This window comes from Abramis brama (genome assembly GCF_963993115.1).
Source record: "Abramis brama genome assembly, chromosome: 2".
Classification (NCBI taxonomy): Eukaryota; Metazoa; Chordata; class Actinopteri; order Cypriniformes; family Leuciscidae; genus Abramis; species Abramis brama.
The window spans coordinates 3,637,668-3,661,631 of record NC_139964.1 but is presented as its reverse complement, the minus strand read 5'-3'; the positions used below and the strand labels follow the sequence as shown (position 1 = coordinate 3,661,631).

Genomic DNA, 23,964 nt, shown 5'->3' with positions numbered 1-23,964 from the left:
CTGGAAACTGTCTCCTAATGGCTGACACACACAACACATGCAGGTAAGGGTCTAAATACTAGCTTTACTATTGCCTGATACATGATGATAATAATCTGTTCAGTATTGTGATCTGAGCGTAGTGTTATACATATCGTCGGCTAACGTGAATACATCAATAAGCTAACACTGTTCTCTCGCCCTGTTCTCCTCACACCACAACTCACCGTTGTTCTGTCTAACCCTGGCCTGTCCTGCTCACTTGGCTTCATATCAGGCTCATAATTATATGATATCATTATATATATCAATTATATATATATATATATATATATATATATATATATATATATATATATATCATACGAGTAAACATTTAGGCTACAATTCCCCGAGCTTTCCAAGCTGTCATTGCGATCCATTGCTTTCTTATCGTTTACTTTGACCGCTCTCCCTTACGTTACGTCACTTCCGGTTTGGCGGTTTTCAAATGCGGAAGTAAAATTTTCTCACAAAAAAAACTCCAGAAGCCTAAATAGCGTTTTATAAGTATATGTTTATATTTAGGGCTGCACGATTTGGGGAAAAAATCATATTGCGATAATTGAGGTCAATATTGCGATATGCGATATAATAAATGGTTTCATGAGTCAACTTGCTTGGACAAGGAAAATAAATGCACACACAGATTAGTGATATTCTGCCTAAAGAAAAAAGTTCTTTAGTCAAGAGCAGTGAGTGTTTTTCTCTGTTCCCTTTGTTCTTTGATTAACTTTAGCGACAGATATAATTAGTGGCTACTGTGTACTGTCCCTTTAAGACCAGCCGCTGCTGTCAGAGACGCGGATCTCACACGCGCCTCATTCTCTCTCGAGTCACATCTCTTCACGTTCATAAGACTGCTCTTATGTTATGAAGATACTCACAAAAATACATTTTGGCATAATTGTGTGTGTTATTGTTCGTTCAAGCTCGAAAGAGAACTGTATTCTGGCATGCTGTTTTGTGCGCACGCACGATATTAGCGCGAGTCTTTCTGTGTGTCACAGTCAGGACATTCACAGGCAGCGCGTTCATTTTGGCATACATGTGTGTTGTTCGTTCTACCGCGAAAGAGAACTTGATACTGGCGCGCGTCTATCTGTGGGCCGTGTGTGTGTGTCAGGAGGACATTCACTGATGTTCTTGTCTTATCGCGCATGAATGGTTTAAAAGCATTTGCATGAATAAGAGTGGGGATCATGTAACACTAGCCAAAGGATGCCAAAAAATAAGAGATGCTGCGTTAATTACATTCATTTATTTATTTAATATAAAATCGCAGCATTTTGCGTCATATAATCGCGTAGGCTTGACATCGCGATTGCGATTGCGATACGATTAATCGTGCAGCACTATTTATATTTAAATTTTTCTATACATTGGCTTACTGGGTACTCTAACCTGCAACATGGGCTTTAAAAGACAATATTCTAAAGATGGCGGCGCCCTCGTTTCTCTGGCGCATAAGGTCTGACTCTATAGGCTACAAAAAATCAGATGAGTTCAGAATATGAACGCAACGCGTTTAATTTCACGTTAAGCATTTTCCTACCATAGGAAACCATTATAACAACGCTAAATGCGGTTTAAATCAGATTAGAATGTCCCCTTATTATGACGAAAAAACGAGATAGTTTTTTTGTTTTTTTCCCCCTTGCGCTTCAGGGTTTCCGTACTTTTCTGTTGTTGTAACACACACAAGAGAACGTTCCCTGCAGGTTTTGTTTATAACCTAAAGAGGTTAAGCGTAACATTGGTTTGTTTGTATCTTTCTTAATTTTTTTACTGTCTGTTATTCGGCACTTATAAGAAATGTAAAATTGTTGAACAGTGTCAGTGATACAAGTTACCAAATCTTTCATATTAATGCATACATTCAATCTTATTCAATCCTCCATATGAAGGTCTATGTGCTTGGATTATATCAATAGATTAAACAATATGTTTAAAACAAAATGTTGAAAACAATAGGCCAACATGGTTTGTAGTATCCTGATGCATCCATTTTTCCTTCTTATACTGTATGGGACGCAAGTAAATATAATGAGGCCCTTCATTTGTGTGTTTCTGATTGCAAGTGGAGGTGAATAGAATAGAGTCCAGGAGAGACACTTGTGTGTGTGTGACACTTATATCTACATGGTTAGTTAATAAATACTTTGAAGAATACAGGACATATTTCAGGATGAGCTGCTGTAATGGGACATGTGCTTCTGCTGTTTGACCAGAAGATGGCAGTAAATGAAACCTGTTGAAAGTAAAAACCTCATTCATTTTTAATTGAAGGGATCGCGGCTTAAAGCTTCATTTGAGCATTGCTTTAGTTTCATGATTCATGTGTTTAGAGTGTAATTTGTCTTTTTCTCTTTGTTCTGCTGAAGTGAATCTGTGAAGGAATATGGCGTCTGTTGAGGAGCTGCTCATGAAGTCACTGAGGGATCTAGTAAAAAAAGATCTGAAGCTCTTTAAGTGGCACTTGAAGATTCAAAAACACTTTTTAAAGTCTGAGATGAAAGCAGATTTCTTAGACACAGTGGACAAGATGGTGGAACGTTTAGGACCAGAAGGAGCTGTGAAGATCACAGTGGAGATCCTGAGGAAGATGAAACATAATTATCTGGCCAAACAGCTAGAGAGCAAACACAAGGAAGGTAAACACTCTCTCTCTCTCTCTCTCTCTCTCTCTCTCTCTCTCTCTCTCTCTCTCTCTCTCTCTCTCTCTCTCTCTCTCACACACACACACACACACATTCTCACAAACACACTCACACAAAAACCCACACTTACTCACACACATGCACACTCACTCACACAACTCAAACACACACACACACACTCACTCACACACTCAACAACACATTCACTCTATGCTGGATTTAATATTGATTATTTCTCTTCAGTGTCTCTGAGGAACATTAGACAGCGTCCTGAGAGAAACACCAGTGATACACACACAGCCGGGTGAGTGAAATATACTGTGTCTTAGTGAAGGATTTCTCCAGACTGAATAATAGTTCAATCCTCTGTTCTTCATACATCACTAAACACTAGAGATGCACCATATTGGGTTTTTGCTGATACTCCATATGCTGATATTTCACAACATGTTTTGGCCGATAGCAACACACACATATTTTCCTTTGTTTTGAAGCAACACAGAGTCTCTCCTGTGCAGAGACTATAAACACATTATTCTTCATTTTAGTTAGTTTAGAGCTAAATCTATTTCTCCTTCAGCTTCAGAGTTAAGAGGTCTCTGTGAATAGGGCTTAAGACTGATTTACTGGTATTTCTCAAAAGCTCCTGATCACACACGATCTCTAAACTGTAATTTGCTACAGCACGCACGGAGATGAAAATGGTATGAATGGACTTATCTAACTCTGGGGGATACGGTGAAAAAGCTTAAGTCCCAAAAAGTCGGTGTGTTCCTTTAAAGTTTGGATGCGTGACTCTAGTTCTGAAATCTTCTCCATCAGCCTGACTATCTCCCTGCATTTATCACATGTTATGCCCTCAGTGCTGACAGAGAATGCTATACTATATGTAACGCTTCTCATCCGACAGCACTCAAATCACAGACGGACACGGAGAACTGCGTTTCATCCGTTGTTTACTGTAACACAAGGAAAAACATATATCCTCTGGCGACAGTGGGCATTTACACATACATGCATCTACAAAAGCAAACAGAAATGAGAGATTCATCTGCGTTTGATTCGAAAAGATGGCGTCAGCCATGCAACGCACATTGAGAAAATTGCATCTAAACTTCATAAAGTTCGTCACATACAATCAACATCAATTTACATATTGTTACATAACAAATTCTAATGTTAATATTATTCGTGAAATAACAAATATTTAGTTACAAAAACACTAATTTCCCTGGAGCACATCTTCAGCATCGGATAAACGTCTCTGCTGGGGGTGTGGGTGTGGTCTCACAGGTGAAAGGGCAAATGACCCACTAATTACTCATGTCGATTTAGATAAAAGCTAGCGATGTCAGATTAATGTGATTAATGTGGCAATATAAGACCATGTCTAATACATGTTGATGAGTAAGTTATATTTAACAATATAAAAAACAAGGAATGATAGTAAATAGAGGTTCAAAACAGAAAGTTATACAGAGCTTCCCAGAGGGCATCTTGATGTCAAAATTACGTCAAGAAATAGGTCAAAAATGAAAGTCAAATTGACGTCAAAGTGTCGATGTCAATTTGATGTCAAGATTTGACCTCTGCTGATGTCATTTTGCCAAGCAAAAAGGTGAAATGCATGGCCGTACACTTATCCCCAGCTTCACTTAAACTAACCATATTTACTTTATTTAATTTCCGGTTTAAATAAATATAATATTTAAATAGTTTAAAATATACTAAACATATTTTGATGACACCATGATGGTGGTTAGCGTTTGCTTTAGTTGAGCTCTTGACCCTTGACTCTTTTATATTAAATTTTCTCTGGCTGCTATAACTGTGTGTTTATAAAGCACAACTGTTGTAGCTAAAAAAGCCATCAGAAACTGAGATCAGGAGATATTGGCGGTTTATTGAAGATGATGACAATATCATCATGTAATTTCCTGAATCGCTGATCTTATTCAGTGTCTAATGTTTGGTTATATAGGACTTTTGATTTTAATGTTGTATTATAATAGAAGCCATTTAATTTAACAGCATGAGAATAACGTTTTTTTTAATTAATAAAGGATTTTAAAAAACATTTAATGCATTAAACTCAACATTGTTACTTAGCTATCAAGAATCAGTGTATGACTCTCAACAATGGTGACAATCAATGAAATGCTTCATGCTGCAGTGCATGCTGGGAACCACCAATCAAAACTCACCCATATCTCCCAGCATGCATTGCGGCATTAATACATTATACAGCTGTAGTTGATCTGATTATCTGGATATTTTGTTTGATTGTCACCATTGTTAAGATTCATATGCTGTTTCTTGATGTCTGTGTGTGTCTAAGTACTGCCATAGATGAAAGGTTTTTGTGCACTAAATAGTTATTAAAAACCAAGTACATTATTTGATAAACAACACCGCTAGATATGCTGTAGAATCAAATTACTTCTATCATAAATAAAACCGCTTTTAAACCACAAGCCCCATATAATCAAAGCATTAGACACTGAACATAATCAGGGATTCAGGCAGTTACATGATGATATCATCAATAAACAGCCAACATCTCCTGATCTCAGTTTCTGATGGCTTTTTTTAGCTACAACAATTGTGCTTTATAAACACACAATTATAGCAGCCAGATACATTTTTATATTAAAGAGTCAAGGGTCAAGAGCACAACTAAAGCAAACGCTAACCACCATCATGGTGACTTTAAAATACAAAATATGATTTCATTAAACTGGAAATTAAATAAAGTAAATCTGGTTAGTTTAAGTGAAGCTGGTGATAAGTGTACGGCCATGCCTTTCACCTTTTTGTTTGGCAAAATGACATCAGCAGAGGTCAAAATCTTGACATCAAATTGACATCGACACTTTGACGTCAATTTGACTTTAATTTTTGACCAATTTCTTGACGTAATTTTGACATCAATTTGATGTCATATTGATGTTAAATTGACATCAAATGCCCACTGGGTTACAGATGCAAACCAGCAGCAAGGCAGACAGGTAAATGTCTTAATGATTAAGTCATTGAATTTGTCACATTTCCTAAGCGTGGTGCTGGCAGAAGGCAAGAGGAAGATAATCAGTTCAAACAGACTTTACTAATACAAGAAAAACCTAAACCAAACTCAGAACAAACCTTAACGAGAACCGACAACAACAGAAGACTGAAACACAGGCAGATTTATACTGGGAGAAAACAAAGAGAACTAATTAGGTTCTTTAATTAACTAACAGCTGAAAACAATGACTTATTAAATTAGAAACCATGTGACAAATAAACAAGCTAACTGAGATAGGGTGATCATTCATTCATTCGTTTCATTCAAACGGCTGATTCATTCAGGAATGAACCATCTTTATGAATGGTCCACTGAATCATTGGTTCACCCGATTCGTCCAAAGCGCGGATATTTTTTTAAATTAGCATTTGATTGTTTATGTTACTTTTATTGCTTGAGCTTTGTATTGCTTAGTTTGTGTACAGCGCTTTGAGAAGTTGCTTTTAAAGGCGCTTTATAAAATAAAGTTTATTATTATTATTATTTTACGAGTCTGTGTCGGCTGCAAAGATGAAGTTGGTGACACTGACTCTGCAGTGGATGTGCCTTTAGAGAGAAATGCAACTTTCATATATGGTTTACATAATCAGGGAGTATTAGACTTCAATATGAATAGGTTTGTTTAAAATTTGACATTTCAAACTTTCTATAGACATATTTCACAAGCAAGCAAGCAAGAATACACTGAGTTTCAGTTCATATTTGTGACGTGCTCCATTTCATATGGAATGCCAACCCTGACTTAATAATATATAAATAATTACATAAATAAATAAATAAATATACAAAGAAATGTAAAAAAACCCAAAATACATAAATAAATATATGAAGAAATGTAAAAAAAAAAAAAAAAACTAAAATAAATGAGTATTTATACTTTTATTTCCTTGTTTATTTAGTTTTGTGGACATGCCTGTACAGGTCATGCAGGGAATGAATGATTTAGAGATGGGCAATATGGCCAAATTCTTATATCACGGTTTATGTCCTTTAATATTACCCTAACTGTATGTATATAGGTTTACCATACATAGGCCTACTACTCTTTATTCTGGACATGGCCGTAAAACATCAGCCGGTAGGGATTTCTAAAATGGCTTGGCACACATGAACAGAAGCCACTGATAACAGACACTTTGACACGGAAGCACATGAAATTAAGCACTTTTAATCACATTTCATGTAAATGTGCTGGATGAGGCTGATAAGAGCTTGTGTTTATTGTCGATGAGACTCACACACCAGCTCAGAACGAGGAGAGAAACCAGCGAACATTTTTACTGAAGTCTACGCAAGCATATTGATCAATACGTTTGAAACGCGACTGCGAATTCAGTTCACATTCACGTTTCTTAATTTTGCATTTGCAACAAGTGACAATTTAAATGCTTAAAAATATAACACATATTCCAAAGATGCTGCTCTTAGATACTGATTAATCAAACGATTTAAGTTAAATCATCAATTGGAATTATCCGGGATTAAATCAAACAAAAGGTGCATCATGTACAAGCAGCAAGTGAGACACATATCATGCCATGCATTGTAGAGACGTACACAGAAGCTACCTGCGTTTTTAATGTATCTTCCCGAAAACAATGTTGACAGCAACAATAGAAACAAACTTTTCCATAAAGAGGTGATATTTCCGCTATAAATTGATTTCCAGGGGCTTAAAAAAAACAACAAAAAAAAACAACTTGCAGCACACCCACTCAAAACGGTGTGATGAGACACTTATCTCACAAGAATAGACGAGACACGAGATTGGGTTCACGAGAATGAGACCAGATGAAATTTTTGCACAATATTTTATAGAAATGATCAATGACAAAGTTCATGACTGGAAAAATAGTCTGCAGGTGCATTTTGAAATGTTTTAACTAATAATCTTCTAATGAATGTCATTTCAGTTCTACTTTGAGTATGAATTATCATATGCATTGAAAGACAACAATATACAAGCACTGTATGAGGTTTTGCCACAAACTCAATTGACTAGCTTTTCTCTTGTATGATTTCACATGATTCTCTTCAGACTTTACTGTATATGAATTATGAGCTTCCAGAACTTCTGATTGAGGCTGTGTGTGACCTCCTGATTGAACTCCTTTCCACAAATTGAACATAGAAATAAAAACAGTATAAATAATACAAATAAATAAGTTTTCTGTTAGTCTTATTAATTGCAAAACTATAAGTGCAAGTGCAACCATAATCTGTAGCGCACAGACTCTTTATAATTGTTGTGAAATTGCTGTTTTAAGGCGGTGAGTTTTGGGATATTTTGGGATCTCGCTCAGAGGACCGATCTACTTCGAGTGTAACTAAACGAGCCAATTTCACATTGGCATGCAATCATTGCATTCAGCTGCTCTGCCTCGTCAGCGCAGGTATAAATGAGCAGCTGGTGCGTGATGCAATCAGTCTTTCGCTTCGGAGTTGAGCTTCGGTCAACAAAGAAGGTCTACAAAGCTGTAAGAGAACGAGTTTTTCCTGCTCTTCTTGAAAGTGTTGGCGATACGGTGCGGCAGCGACTTCCCTCACCGATCCAGTGAGGATTTAAAAACAATAGCTGTTTTAACAGCTGGTATCGGTAGCGCACCGCAGGATTCCCCTTACCCGTTGGTGATGCGAGTGGGCGTTTTCTCTGCATGCTTCAGCACAAACGAGAGAGCAGTTCTCTAAAAGAGCTTCACAAAAACTCGGTTGTGCAAACACACCGTGCGTTTCTGGATGCGGTCGTTTCCTGACGTCAGGTGATGGTCACGGACGCTGCATTGTATGCTTGGGCATTCAGCATGCAATGTCAGCGTTCGTGGATGAGTCATGTTCTCACTACAGGAACATGAACATCTCGGAGCTCCGATCACGGCTCTCACTCCTCAAAGGTATGGGAGCCCCCTCGCCTCTGCCTTGATCTAACCCTCCTCGGGGGGCTACTTCGGGCCGTAGCTTGGGAGATCTGAGGGTGACAGTGAGGACCGGTTCCGCGGGGCCAACACCCCCGGGATCCACTCACTCCCCTGTGCCGCAACCAGCTGGACCGTCGGAGGAACGGGCTGGGCCACCCTTGAGGTCTGCACCAGTCGTATCCTTCGGCGCCCCGCCTGACGATCAGATGTCGATCGCAGCATCGGAGGGCAAGCCCTCTCTCTCCGGGGATGATGATTCGGCTGCGCTGCCCCCTTCGGGTGTGGCAGTGTTGCCCGAGTCGGACCCATGCTATCTCGGGCCGCCGAGAGTGTCAGGCTCGTGTGGAACCCTCCACCGCGTCTCGAACCCTCTCGGTTAGATGATTCGTTTCTCGGGGCAGCCCGCGCTGGTTCTCAGCGTCCTGCCCCGGTGCCATTCTTCCCCAAGGTGCATGAGGAGATCACTAGGTCATGGACGGCACTTTTTACTGCCAGAAGTGGTCCTAGGGTCCCCTCCCCCCTCACTACCCTCGATGGCGGGGCAGCCAAGGGTTATGCGCATATAACCCCCATGGAGCGGGCAGTTGCCATGCAACTTTCCCCTAACTCCACACTAAGGGGGGAACCGTGTCTCTCCCCCCCCCCGGCCTGTAAATACTCGTCGGGGCTAATGAGTTTTGAATCGGGCCTTACACAATCTACTGTTCAAAATGCTAACGCAGAAACGCATTTTCGAATGCATCCATCCCCAAGATTGGTTTGCAGCGATAGACCTGAAGGACGCGTACTTCCATGTCTCAATCCTCCTGCGACACAGAATATTTATGCGTTTCGCGTTTAAGGGTCGTGCATACCAGTACAAGGTCCTACCCTTCGGGCTGTCCCTGTCGCCTCGTGTTTTCACCAAGGTCACGGAGGCTTGTTCCCTTGTCCCTTGTTCCTCTGAGAGAGCAGGGCATTCGCATCCTCAACTACCTCGACGACTGGCTCATCCTAGCACAGTCTCGAGCTCAGTTGTGCGAACACAGGGACCTGGTGCTCAGTCACCTCAGCCAGCTGGGTCTTCAGGTCAACTGGGAGAAGAGCAAACTCTTGCCAGTGCAGAGGATCTCTTTTCTTGAACTCGGTCTCACATACAGCACGTCTCACAGACGAGTGTGTCCAGTCAGTGCTGAACTGACTGAACACTTTCAAGGGCAGAACTGAAACTGAAACATTTTCAGAGGCTCCTTGGGCATATGGCGGCCGCAGCGGCAGTAGTACCGCTCGGTCTTCTCCATATGAGACCGCTTCAGCACTGGCTCCATGGCCGAGTTCCGAGGTGGGCGTGGCAACGCGGCACCTACCGGGTCCAAGTTACTCTGGAGTGTCGCAAACACTTCAGCCCGTGGTCGGACCCGTTGTTTCTGCGGGCAGGAGTCCCCCTGATACAAGTGTCCCGACATGCAGTGGTGTTCACAGATGCCTCTGCCACCGACTGGGGTGCATGCAGTCTCAGGGGTCTGGACGGGACCCCATCTGCATTGGCATGTCAGCTGCCTAGAGTTGCTAGCAGTACGTCTTGCTCTGAGCCGCCTCAAACGGTGCCTACAGGGGAAAGACGTGCTGGTCCAAACAGACAACACTGCGACTGTTGCGTACATCAACCATCAAGGTGGTCTGCGCTCTCGCCACATGTCGCAACTCACCCGCCACCTCCCCCTCTGGAGTCAGAAGCATCTGAGGTCGCTTCGTGCCATTCACATTCCTGGTGCACTCAACACCATAGCCGACGAGCTATGTTACCCAAAGAGGTACTTAACAACATCACTTCGGCCCGAGCACCGTCTACGAGACGAGCTTATGCGCTGTTCGCTATTTATGAAACCTGTTCGTCGAGTGGTGTTCTTCTCACCAAGAAGACCCCCGGAAATGTTCGATCAGAGCCGTGCTTTCCTTCCTGCAGCAAGGGTTGGAGCGGAGGCTGTCCCCCTCCACCCTCAAAGTTTATGTTGCTGTAATATCTGCATACCATGACCCCATACTGGGTAAATCGGTTGGGAAGCATGACCTGGTCGTCAGGTTCCTTAGGGGGGCGAGAAGGTTAAATCCTCCTCGACCTCCCTTCATACCCTCTTGGGACCTTACGCTGGTACTAAGAGCACTTCAGCTCATCCCATTTGACCCTATGCAGTCAGTTGACTTAAAACTTCTAACTATGAAGACTTTGCTTCTGCTGTCATTGGCCTCCATCAAGACCGTAGGGGACCTGCAAGCATTTTCGGTCGATGAATCGTTCCTTGGAATTCGGGCGGGTGACACCAACGTGGTATTGAGACTCCGGCCTGGATATGTGCCCAAGGTGCAAGCGCTGAGGAGGCAGACCCAGCCCGAAGCTTTGCTTTGTCCCGTCCGAGCACTCAGAGTGTACATAGAACGGACACAAAGCTTTAGGACCTCAGACCAGCTCTTTGTCTGTTTCGGAGGCCAGCAGAAGGGGAAGGCTGTCTCCAAGCAGAGGATGGCCCACTGGATAGTGGATGCCATCTGCTTGGCTTACCAAGCACAAGGTGTGCCCTGTCCTCTCAGGTTGCGAGCTCACTCTACCAGAAGTGTTGCATCCTCCTGGGCTCTGGCACAGGGTGCCTCGCTGACAGACATCTGTAGAGCTGCGGGCTGGGCAACACCCAACACGTTCACTAGGTTTTATAGCCTTCGTGTGGAGCCGGTCGCCTCCCGTGTTCTCGCCTCAAACGGTCAGAGACACGAGGGGGCCCCCGGTTAGTGTTGGCTTGCTGTGCCCACAAGTGCGCTAGAAATCTCCAGAGAGTCCTCTTAGCAGACCCTGTGATTCCTCCGATCATCCCTATGGCGTCCGGACGTTGCGGAGTGTCCGGTGCCAGGTCTACGACTGATGTATCCTCGAGAGCCAGCTCTAGGCCTGGATGCCCATATGTGCGACCTTCAGCAGGTTTCCATATGCGTGTTCCACGGCAAGCTCTTAATGAAGCCCGTGTCTCCCCTGGCAGAGTCCACCCTGCTGTCCCTGCCTGTGTTGTCATCCTTCGGATGGTGAGAACCACTCAGGGTATTGCACAGCCATCAAAAGGTTAGTCCATACGGTATCTTCCACTAGACCTCTAGTAGGATGTGGATTCCGCAGCGTCCCTCCTTTGTAAAAGAAGGGAGGCACGCTTTCCCAGCGTTATCCAATATTTGTCACTATAAAGGGGTTATTCGGAACAGTAGTGATGGATACTCTCTGGGTAAGCCCTGTCTCATCGCCAAGAAGAGTAAGAGGGTATAGGAGGCTTGCCCAGGGTGCTGGAAGCAGGCAACGCCTGTGGCGCTTTGGTAGGGATCCCAAAATCGTCAGTCACGATGAGATGTCGAGAGTGACCGAACGATAGGGAACGTCTCGGTTACATATGTAACCCTCGTTCCCTGAGAGAGGGAACGGAGACGTCTCGTCTCGTCGCCACGGGCGCTGTACCGTCGCTGGGGCCTGGGTCGCCAACTCGGCTCAACTCCTCAGCGAAAAACTGATTGCATCACGCACCAGCTGCTCATTTATACCCGCGCTGACGAGGCAGAGCAGCTGAATGCAATGATTGCATGCCAATGTGAAATTGACTCGTTTAGTTACACTCAAAGTAGATCGGTCCTCTGAGCGAGATCCCAAAATCGTCGGTCACGACGAGACGTCTCCATTCCCTCTCTCAGTGAACGAGGGTTACATATGTAACCGAGACGTTTTACTTTCACTTTGGGATTCGCGATCGCACATACTCCGTAGCGGCAGTGCTGAGCGCATTCTACAAGATAAGACATTTATCAGACGTTTTAGGCTCTGTGCACAACAAATCCTCCGCCATCATCACGCGATCAGTGAACTGTGATGCATGCTGCACTGTGTGCGACTGCAACTCGTGCTGGATGAGCAGAGCAGACGTTTACAATGGTTCTCATGAGTTCTCGTAGCACAAGATGCAGAGGAGCCATGGATGCATTTACACTGCAATTACAATTGCATAATAATGTTATGAGATTAATGTTTTAAATATAACATTTTTAATATTGAAATATGAAAAAAAAACAATTAACATGTACTGCGTTAGATTAAACTGAGAAGGGTCATAGCACTTGCATATTGTTGTCCTACTGTTAGTTTCACTGCTTCTATTGTTCTCATTTGTAAGTCGCTTTGGATAAAAGCGTCTGCTAAATGAATAAATGTAAATGAAATGATGGAAACAGTGAAATTATACGTTTAAATATTAAACTGAAACAGCAATTCACTTTTTTAAGAAAATGTTTTTAATTAAGAAAGCGCGGAATTAAGAAATTATTATATTAACATATTGCCTCATATTGCGCGCAATGGTGCCTATACAGGAAGCAATCGAATGAAAAACAGAACACATTTTATATTATTTTACATTTGATTGTTTTATTTAGGCCTATTTATAAAGAACTCTCCAGGATATGTTGGTGTTTTAAGCCAGTGTTTCCCAGCCTGGGGGTCCCTAAAGGAGACGCCAAACTCACTCTAGCTTGAGGGTTTGGGATTCAACCGTTACCAGTATAACATTAATTATTATTATCAATGTTGAAAACAATTGTGTACAATTTTTTTTCATGATTCTTTGATGAATAGAAAGTTCAAAAGAACAGCATTTATTTGAAATAGAATATTTTGTAACATAATAAATGTCTTTACTGTAACTTTTGATCAATTTAATTCATCCTTGATGAATAAAAGTATTTATTTATTTTATTTCTTTCCCCCAAAAAATAAAATTTAAATTCTTACTGACCCCAAACTTTTGAACGGTAGTGTTTAATGTTACAAAAGCTTTCTACAAAAGCTTTCTACAAATAATGTGAATCTTATTTGTAAGAAAGCAAATCAAAGGCTATTCTTGCTAAGGAAATTGAGAGAATTTTCTGTAAGTCAGGATGTTCTGCAAAGAGTTTATAGAAGTTTAATTGAGAGTGTTTTAGGGTATAATATAACTGTGTGGTTTGGACGAGTTACATCTGTGAATAAAGTCAAATTAGACAGAATTACAAGAGTAGTAGGAAAAATGATAGGATCTAAGCAAAAATCAGTCGCACAGGTATATCAAATTGCTGTTCAGAGAAAAGCTTTGACTATAGCAAGAGACACAACACACCCCTTGAATCATGTTTTTGAATCATGTTTTTGAATTAATTTGAATTATCATGTTTTTGGTGTTCGCTACAGAACACCAAAAGCGATTAAAGCAATATATAAACAAACTTTTGTACCAAATGCAGTAAGTCTTTTGAATAAGAGGAAGGAAATGTGAATATTTTAATTTTGATGTATATTGTGTATTGTTAATTGTTTTGTGATTGTATGGCGAGACCAAAGACCAATTTTCAGCTAAGGCTGAACAATAAAGTACTACTAACTAATAGTAGGGCTGGGCGATTTAAATCGCGATATTGTTATGCGCATCTCGTCAGTAAAGCCGGTTCCTTGATTAGTAGTAAATCGCCATCACCTGCTTTCAGATGGAGCGGCATTTAGGGCTGATGAGATAATTAAGTGATTAACCCCCTGAGGTCGGCTATCGCGCCGGCGCGATAGGCTCGTTTTTTTCCGTATGAGTGAAAAAAAAAAAAAAAAAAAAAAATTTAATTTTTATCTTATATGCTTGTGTTATACATCACTCTATCTTGTTAAGTGTGTATTATTTTTGTGTACACTCACAATAAAAACAAAGTGTTGTGCTTTTCGCCAAATAAAGAAAAATAAGCATGATGCGAGTTCTGCCTTCTCTCTGTCAGTGTAGTCCATTCTGAAACGCGTCCGAAAATGAACCATAACTCAGCGAATACTCAGTCAAACAGGCATACAGACACACAGGCATGAAGCTTGAATTCTCTCCTTTTAAATGAAGTAATATATATAAAAAACAAATATTCTCAGCTTGTGAAATCTGTATTAAAAGAGAGCGATTCCAGTCGAGCTAATTAGATCTCATTCTAATTCAAACGCGCGCTATTCAAACGCAAATGACTCAAGCAATCCTGCAAACTGTGAACGCCCCCATATCAGCTCGAGAAAACACATCAGATCATTGTACTTGTTTACACAGTCTTCGCAGCGCTGTGAGGAATAATACTATAATGGTAAATTTACCTTAGATGTACGAGGAGCAACAGATCCGAGGCTATGGAATAATGTAGTAAGTTTTTTTTTTTCATTCTCAAGTGCGTCGCGTTTCTGTGCATGAATGAATGAATGAACGGCAGAGATGCCACTGTTTACCACAACTGGCAAAAGACGGTTTAAATTTGAATCGTTTCTGTCTGTGAATGTTTCGCTTTTAGCAAACTGTATTGCTATAGGCTACTGAGTAAAAATCGAGTGAAATATGTTGAAATAAAATGCATTTGTATAAGCAACGTATTAAACTGCAAATTAACATTTATATTTCTTATTATAAAAACAAAAGTTACTATGTTACAGACAAGACAACATTTCATTGATTAGTTTTGAATAGATTATACATTTTCACTGTAAAATATCTGCCACCTCAAATAAGCTTTTGTTTGACAATTTTTGCTCATATGTTAAATATAGTATGTTTTGTCAAAAATAAAGTAATCAAATAATATGTTATAGTGTTTATTCCAATGTAGCCTAGGCTATATTCAAGTAATGAATCCTTAACTTTGAAATATGTATGATAAATGTATACTTTAGTTTTTACAAATAAATATTACACTTGAATTGTTGTTGTAATTGTAACCTTTTTAATAAAATAAAAAAATACAAGGTAGATGTAAACAAACTAATAAAAGGTAAATATAAGCCTTTTCTTTAAAATAATATTTTATTTTGTTTTATTAGTGACAAATTTGGGGAGAGGATAAATATTCCAAAACTGAAAATACAGTATGAGAATTAACTGCACAATTACTAGACATGTTTTCCTTTTCATATTATAGGCCAATACTAGATGCTTCCAACTGTTGCTCCTGCATTCTTTCTTGTGACACACCTGAATGAATGCCTCATTAAGTATGCGGCCCCATTGTCTCCAGGTGCAAACCACTAAATATGCATGATCGTTGACGCCCACTCCGCATACTGACTTTCCAGACAGAAAGTGTTTTGTAAAATTTAAATCAATGTATTGTGTTATGTGAATGATTAGGCAGGATAATTTTCACATACTTTTTAAGAAAAAACACATGGCAACGACATCCATTAGTCAAAAGTCTTATTGACACATATTTACTATGTGTTTTGTGGCCTTATTTCAGAAACTTTAGTTTTTAGTTTTTAAAAAAAACATGCATAAACATTATTCTCTCAAAAATACAAACATGTACATCCAAGTTGTTCACATATTATGGTAGCCCTGTTTGTGCTAAATAGAGTGAATTTACACCTTTGCCATTAATATGTTTATAAGCAACTGAAAAAAGCACAAATGTCAGGGCATGTCAGAACATCTCAAGGACCCCAAAAACCCCTCAGACCCCAGAGGGTTAATTGAGTGATGATTGAGCATTATTGAAGACACCTGATGTTAACAAGCAGAATCACTGAAGGAGAAAATCACAAATTGTAAGTTACCATTAAGGTGATGGGTGTTTGCTTTAGTTGGGCTCTAGACCATTATATGTTTACCTTAATATTTACTGTTGTTTGTCTGCTGTTATTGATTTATAACAGTTAAACAAACAAAGTAAAATGTTTTCTTATAGTGTTGGTTATGTTTTGACATAATCATGCTGTGATCTGAAAAAGGAAACTTATTGAGATAGTTTGATTTAACTTGTTAGCAGCAGTTTTGTGATTCTTCAGCCTATGATTATCAGTACTTTACTTATAATTCAAAATATTTAATAAACATTGTTCTGATCAAAAGACATTCAGATAAATTCATTTAAAACACAGACATCAATAATCAGCCTGTGAATCTCAACAATGGTGACAATAATAAAGCATATTGCAGTGGCTGCCACCAATCACAACTCATTAATGGCTCCCATCATGCATTGCGGTATGAATAAATTATGATCTGAATTGTCTATGTAATTTACTTTTCCTAATTGAATATTCTGCTCGTCACCATTGTTGAGATGCATAGGCTGAATCTTGACGTCTGTGTGTGCCTAAAAGAATGATTTTTTTTTTAAACAACTTTTAAGAAATCCTTTATATTATATAAAAAATTCTGGGCATTTATGCAGATTCACAGTTATGCTGTAACCAACAACATACATCGAAGTCAGAAAGAAGGATTTTAATGAGTTCAGTGATCAAGTTCAAATGATGATTGTCATAATATAACCAACACCATCAGATCACTTTTTTCTTTGTTCAACTGGCGATTATAAGCCAGATACAGCAGCCAAACAAAATCTAAAGTTAATAATATATGGGTCAAGAGTCCAACTAAAGCAAACAATCATCGCCATAACGGTAACTTACAATTTGAGATTTTCTCCTTCAGTGATTCTGCTTGTTAACATCAGGTGTCTTCAATAATGTTCAATCATCACTAAATTAATCACTTAATTATCTCATTAACTTAAACACTCTTGAGTGTGGACTCATACACTCCCAGGAGTGTTAATTTAACACAGGAGTGTTTGCTGTGTACAAAGAGCCGTAGTTAACTGACAAGCTGAGCCATATCGCATTAAATATCGCTGGCGATACGTCCGAGATATTGATGCGATATGGCTCAGCTTGTCAGTTAACTACGGCTCTTTGTAGTAAATGCCGCTCCATCTGAAAGCAGGTGATGGTGATTTACTACTAATCAAGGAACCGGCTTTACTGACGAGATGCGCATAACAATAGCGCGATTTAAATCGCCCAGCCCTAATAGGGGTGTGAACCTACACTGGTCTCACGGTTCAGTTCGATTACGATTATCATGTCATTGATTCAGTTCAATTCGATATCGCGATGCACCGCATCCTCAATTTTAAATTTGACTTCAAAAGGGAAGTCGCAGTGACAGAAACAGTGACATTCCAGTTCAAGTTTCAAGGGAGTAAAGCTTGTTTATGCCATTAAGAAAAGGAAAATCTGTCAAATACATTTTGTTTTAAAGAAATGTTCATTTAAAAGCAGCGCTCATTAATCAGTGTAAGTTATTATGTTAGAGATGCGCGCATCAACCGTTGCCGAATCCGTTGTTGAAGGTAACGATCATCCATTTATAATCACGCGTAACAACACAGAATAATTGTAATTTGACCATCGGGTGCGGATACTTAAATCAGAGAGAGTTATTGGGGCGGGTGGATGATTTATTTTTGGCTGTGGATTCGAGTGACGTTGGAGCTCATCCACGCATCTCTAAGGGGCCGATCACACCTGACGCGTTTTTCAGGTTCGAAAACGCGAGGTGCACAGCAATTTACGTTACACAGAACGAGCAGTGCGCTGCGTTTTTTTATGTTGCTAGGCAACCAATGAAACAGCTGTCCTGTCAGTCAAGTAAACGTCAAATCAGCCTTTTATTACCTTTATTTACTTTCTGTTAACATTGTGGTAGTTACGGTTCGTGAATACGTTAAGCTCCTGGTAACCCGCGAGAGCACCACAAGTTTATCCTCTATCATCGCACTCTCCTGGCGTTCAAGCAACTGTAGTTTTCATCACCTAAACGGAAGGCCCGCCTCTCACTTCATTCGATTGGACAGTGGAAAAAAACGCAATGACGTCGGGCGCTTTTTCCGCTCGGAGTTGCTTTTTTTTCAACTTCAAAAACGCGAGGCGCAGCGGGCGGTAAAACGCGAGGCGCAGCAGGCGCATAAACAGCACGCAGAACGCTCACTGCCATAGGAAACCAATTGAAAATAGGCGCCTCTCACTGCAAAAAACGCGTCAGGTGTGATCGGCCCCTAAAGCAGTCAGACTCTGCCAGGCAATAACAGCTTGGGGTGAAAACGGCTAACGTGGTTTATGAAGTTAGTGGTATTACCTCCTGCATATTCTATTTGTGCGTGACATGAGCGTACACAGCGCATGTCTTCTGCAGGTCGTGCTTACCAGGTCGTTCATAAAAGCCGAAATGAAATGTGCCCAGATGTTGGCTTTAAAGTAGTTGGAGCATTTTTAATTTTCTTGCACTCTCCTCCCTCTGCCATTGTATGCTACCGCGACAAAGCACATAGGCCTACGCCACAAATGACGTCAGAAAAACGTCAGTACATTATAATCGGTTATGGTCTATTACTGAACCGATACCGAATCGTCCTCGTCTGCATCGCGATGCATCGTAGAAACGGTAAATTTTGACACCCCCACTAACTAACTAACTAACTAACTATTCAACTGTGTGAGTCTAATGTAAAATACTGGTCAAATCCAACAAACCCTTATTGATTTGATACGCATTTTACCTGTAAATATACGAGATGATCTAGTATTTTATGGGACGGATGGCAACCCTAGTCACAGAACAGATTGTGTGTGTGTGTGTGTGTGTGTGTGTGTGTGTGTGTGTGTGTGTGTGTGTGTGTGTGTGTGTGTGTGTGTGTGTGTGTGTGTGTGTTTTTCTTACATTTCCTTTAGAAATTAATGTGAATCATGTTTGTGTTTTATAGTGTGGATCATTGTGGAGAGTTCAGCATGACAGCAGGATTACACAAATGTAGGTCTACACACACAATCATTCAGTGATTTATTGTTGATTTGTGTCATTTAGTGAAATGTTTCTCTTCTTGTGTTCAGATGCCTGTGATCTCACACTGGATCCAAACACAGCACACACTCGTCTCATTCTGTCTGATGAGAACAGGACAGTGACGTGTGTGAAAGAGCATCAGCCGTATCCTGATCATCCAGAGAGATTTGATGTTCTTCCTCAGGTTCTGTGTGGAGAGAGTCTGACTGGACGCTGTTACTGGGAGGCTGAATGGAGCAGATATTATGCTGGAATATCTGTGACGTATAAAGGAATCAACAGGAAAGGAGGGAGTGAAGACTGTGTGTTTGGATTAAATGACAAATCCTGGAGTCTGTTCTGCTTTGGTAACGGATTCTCTGTCTGTCACAATAAGTACAGCACTGTTATTCCTGTCGTCTCTTCATCTTCTAAGAGAGTAGGAGTGTATGTGGACGTGTCGGCCGGCACTCTGTCCTTCTACAGCGTCTCTGACACACACTCTCTCACACACTTACACACATTCAACACCACATTCACTGAACCCCTCTATGCTGGATTTAGGGTTTATTATAACTCCTCAGTGTCTCTGTGTGACATGAAACAGCGTCCTGAGAGAAACACCAGTGATACACACACAACCGGGTGAGTGAAATATACTGTGTCTTAGTGAAGGATTTCTCCAGACTGAATAATAGTTCAATCCTCTGTTCTTCATACATCACTAAACACTAGAGATGCACCATATTGGGTTTTTGCTGATACTCATTATGCTGATATTTTACAACATACTGTATTTTGGCCAGTACCAATATATATATATATATATACATACATACATACATACATACATACATACATTCTTTTGTTTGGAAAGAACACAGAGTCTCTCCTGTGCAGAGACTATAAACAAATTATTATTCTTTTTAGTTAGTTTTTAGGCAAGGCAGGTTTATTTATTTGTTTTCATACACTGTGGCAATTCAGAGTGCGTTGCATAGAAAATAAACACAAAATAAAAGCAAGAGAAATTAAAACAGTTATAAAAGGAATTACAAGAGATAAATGAAATGAATTAGAGTAGTTTTGAGCTAAATCTATTTTTTCCTTCAGTTTCAGAGTTGTGAGGTCTCTGTGAAGGAGGTCTCTCGATGCCGTATGGGCTCAGAAATGCCGCTGCTACCTTCCAGCGTTTGATGGAGAGAGTTCTGTCTGATTTGAGGGGGAAAATTTGTTTTGTTTATATTGACGACATCATCATCTATTCAAAGTCAATAGAACAACACATTCAACATTTCAACCTGGTTCTCCATAGACTTACCCAAGCCAACCTGACGCTGAACATGAAGAAATGCCATTTCTTCAAGCGACAGCTCAAATTCCTCGGCCATATAGTCTCTGAGAGGGGAGTGGAGATTGACCGAGAGAAGACCAGAGCCGTGGCGGAGTTCCCCCCACCGCAAGATCTCAAAGCCTTGCAACGATTTCTGGGACTGGCAGGGTGGTATCATAAGTTTATTTCCCACTTCGCTGACATTGCTGCTCCATTGAACCACCTCAAAAAGAAAGGAGTTAAGTGGGAGTGGACTCCAGTGTCAATCTAGTATGGATGCACTTAAAAAAGCTTTACAAAACTCACCGGTGTTAATACAACCAGACATTAACCAAGACTTCCAGGTTCACACGGACGCAAGTAAGGTAGGATTGGGTGCCATCCTAACTCAACAATCAGAGGAGGGAGAAAAGGTGGTGGCGTATGCATCAAGGACCTTAACTGGAGCAGAGAAAAATTACAGCACTTCTGAAAAGGAATGTCTTGCAGTGGTTTGGGCTGTTGAAAAGTAAAGACATTACCTGGAGGGAAGACCCTTCAATGTCTTCACAGACCACGCAGCACTCGCATGGGCGTTCAAGTGCCCTAAAACCTCCTCACGCCTAACCCGCTGGACACTCCGCCTGCAACAGTTCAACTTTCAGGTCCATCACAGGAAAGGTTGCCTCAACAGGGGACCTGATGCTTTGTCAGGGAGGTCGAGGAGATGCCTGCTGTAGATGCTGCCCCTTGCCTATCCATATCTTCACACCATGCATCTACATTACCTCACTCTCTGGAAGAAATTACTAAAGCTCAGCAGTTGGACAATACCATCACTGACCTGCAGTCTAGCATCAAACCTTGATCAATCAAAGATCAACCCATCACCTTTGAAGACCTCCAAGGGGTGTGGTACCACAAAGTCCCTATAAAAAATAAGGGAGAGAAGTATCAGCTGGTGGTACCTCAATCATTAACCTCTGACTTCATGCATTATTACCACGATAATCCACTTGGAGGCCATCTTGGACAGTTAAAAACCTAGACGTGGCATGGTGGCCGTCCATCAGGAAGGACGTGTGCCAATACGTCAAAAGCTGTGAAATATGACAGCAATATAAGCCCAGCAATACCAAACCTTCTGGATTTATGCAGAGTACACAGATCACAGAACCTGGACACATGTTAGGGGTGGACCTAATGGGACCCTTCCCCAGCAGCAAAAGACAGAACACGTACCTCCTTGTCATTGTGGATTATTTCACTAAGTGGGTGGAAATGTTCCCGGTGAGAGACCGTAAAACCCAGAAAATTGTGAAAATCCTCCGGGAGGAGATATTTACACGGTGGGGAGTACCCAAATATCTGGTGTCCGATAGGGGTCCCCAATTCACCTCCAGCATTCTGGGCGATCTGTGTAAAACATGGGGTTGTGTTCAGAAACTCACAACAAGTTATCATCCACAGTCAAATCTAACTGAAAGAATCAACCGGACAATAAAGACTATGATTGCTGCCTATGTGGATCAACAACACCAGACCTGGGACCAGTGGATGCCAGAATTCCACTATGCGATTAACACCGCACAGCAAGAGACCACTGGAAAGACACCTTCTGAACTCATGCTCGGTAGGCAAATTCTGGGACCATTGGAACGTCTAATCCACAGACCCCCTTCACCAGATCAAGCTGCTTATTCCCTGGTTCCCTTGGCGCGGCCACATAAGGGATGAATATTTATATTGCAGTGTATTATTCAAATTAAGCAAATAAGACTGCTGCTATGTTATAATTATTCTACCTATGTTGATTGCCCGGACATGTGGTTGAGTTCCCGCTTTACTCACGCAAGATTTCTGTTGCGTAGCTCCAGGGAATCCCCTTGACGTCAGTTGAATCAGCTGTATCACTTGACTTCCGTTTAAAGGAGCGGAAAAAAACGGCGTACAGTAGCTACTGTTCAATGCTCAAAGAGATTCGCGATCGATCGCTGGATTATCTCATCTATCAAGCTGTTCAAGACTGTGACTGGAAATCATTGTGGAATTATCAGTACTTGGTTGGATTTTTTGCCTTTGGAATTTCGTTACAGTACAGCGTTGCTTCACATCGAGCTCCCGGACTTAAAGGAATCAGCCGGTGAGGCCGATTCAACTACACACACACACACACACACACACACAGTACATTGTACGGGACTAATACGGACAATTTATCTGCTTATATTACAATTTGTTTCTTGTTTTTCTTTATATGAGATGTGTATATATATATATTCCTTTGTACAGCTTGGTTGTTGTTTTTTTTGTAAAAACACTTTGGGTTTAAACCGAGTTGTTATCCAAGAGTTCTTTTTGATAAACCATTCAAACATAACTTTAAAGAAGGGTCAAGGCCGTAAAGTTTTTGTGTATCATCATCTATAATCTAGGCTGAGCGTTACATAGTATTACAAGACACAACCCAAGACAGTAAATCATTCACAAAATGTTTTGGAATGCATGTTAATTTCATGTTAATCAGTTCATCGATAAATGAATGCAGGAGAGTCTGTTCTAACATCTGTAGGTTTTGTAGCAGGACCCTATTCACATTGCTACGGGTCATAAAACTAACTTATCTGATCGTGGCCATGGTAACGAGAAGACCTTCTTGCCCTGTTTGGGGGATGGGACCACATCCCAGAGTGAAGTTTGAAGGTTTTTATGGTACATGTACCAAATAATTGTGTCTGATTTGGTATCAGTCGTTACAACAGTAATAAATGATAAACATTTTACTCAAAAAGAATAAATGCGTGAGGATACATGGCTATAAATGTAAACAATTGACTATATACACGTGACTATCGTCTTTTAACCATATCTCAATCGAGTGTAATCTTCACAATCCACATAAATATGGCTTAATAACATCTGTAAAGTGTAAACACTAAAGTAAACATATGGAAAATATGAGTCGTTATCGTTATTTCACATATGCAAAGATAATGCACACAGTCATACCACTAACATTAGCTTCATGGAAATCCAAAACACTCAACATCAGAACATTTCAACACATAATACAACAAATAGCAATATACACAAGATTAAAGACGGTATATGTGGAAATTAAACTTACTTTCAAAGTTATGCACACTCATCTATGGCTTGAATACACACGAGCCCTCCACAGCTTTCAAGCGAAACATAACCAGTTGCGTCAAACTCTGGGGGGCGGGACTAAGTTACGGCTGTCAATAATACACAACCCACCAATAAGAATTAACTTAGTGAGCCTTTTCAACAGCCGCCCCAATTTACGTTGTAAATTCTACTTTAGAAAAGGCTTATGAGT

The 23,964-nt window shown here is 40.6% G+C and overlaps 1 protein-coding gene across 1 annotated transcript; it reads left to right on the top strand.

The window, feature by feature from the left end:
* LOC311077489 (stonustoxin subunit beta-like) lies at nt 1-23,554 on the top strand. Its single transcript, XM_084106020.1, has 6 exons — nt 1-43; nt 2,403-2,672; nt 2,922-2,982; nt 19,251-19,297; nt 19,378-19,954; nt 20,423-23,554. Exons 2-6 carry the CDS (start codon nt 2,420-2,422, stop codon nt 20,445-20,447), a joined length of 963 nt encoding a protein of 320 aa, XP_083962146.1. The 5' UTR covers nt 1-43; nt 2,403-2,419; the 3' UTR covers nt 20,448-23,554.
* Nucleotides 23,555-23,964: the final 410 nt, after the last annotated feature.

Excerpts from the sequence above, each read along its gene's own strand:
- LOC311077489 (XM_084106020.1), top strand. The coding sequence starts at position 2,420 with ATGGCGTCTGTTGAGGAGCTGCTCATGAAGTCACTGAGGGATCTAGTA. Across the intron at positions 2,983-19,250 it reads AGTGATACACACACAGCCGG|TGTGGATCATTGTGGAGAGT; the intron begins GTGAGTGAAATA and ends TGTGTTTTATAG. Across the intron at positions 19,298-19,377 it reads GACAGCAGGATTACACAAAT|ATGCCTGTGATCTCACACTG; the intron begins GTAGGTCTACAC and ends TCTTGTGTTCAG.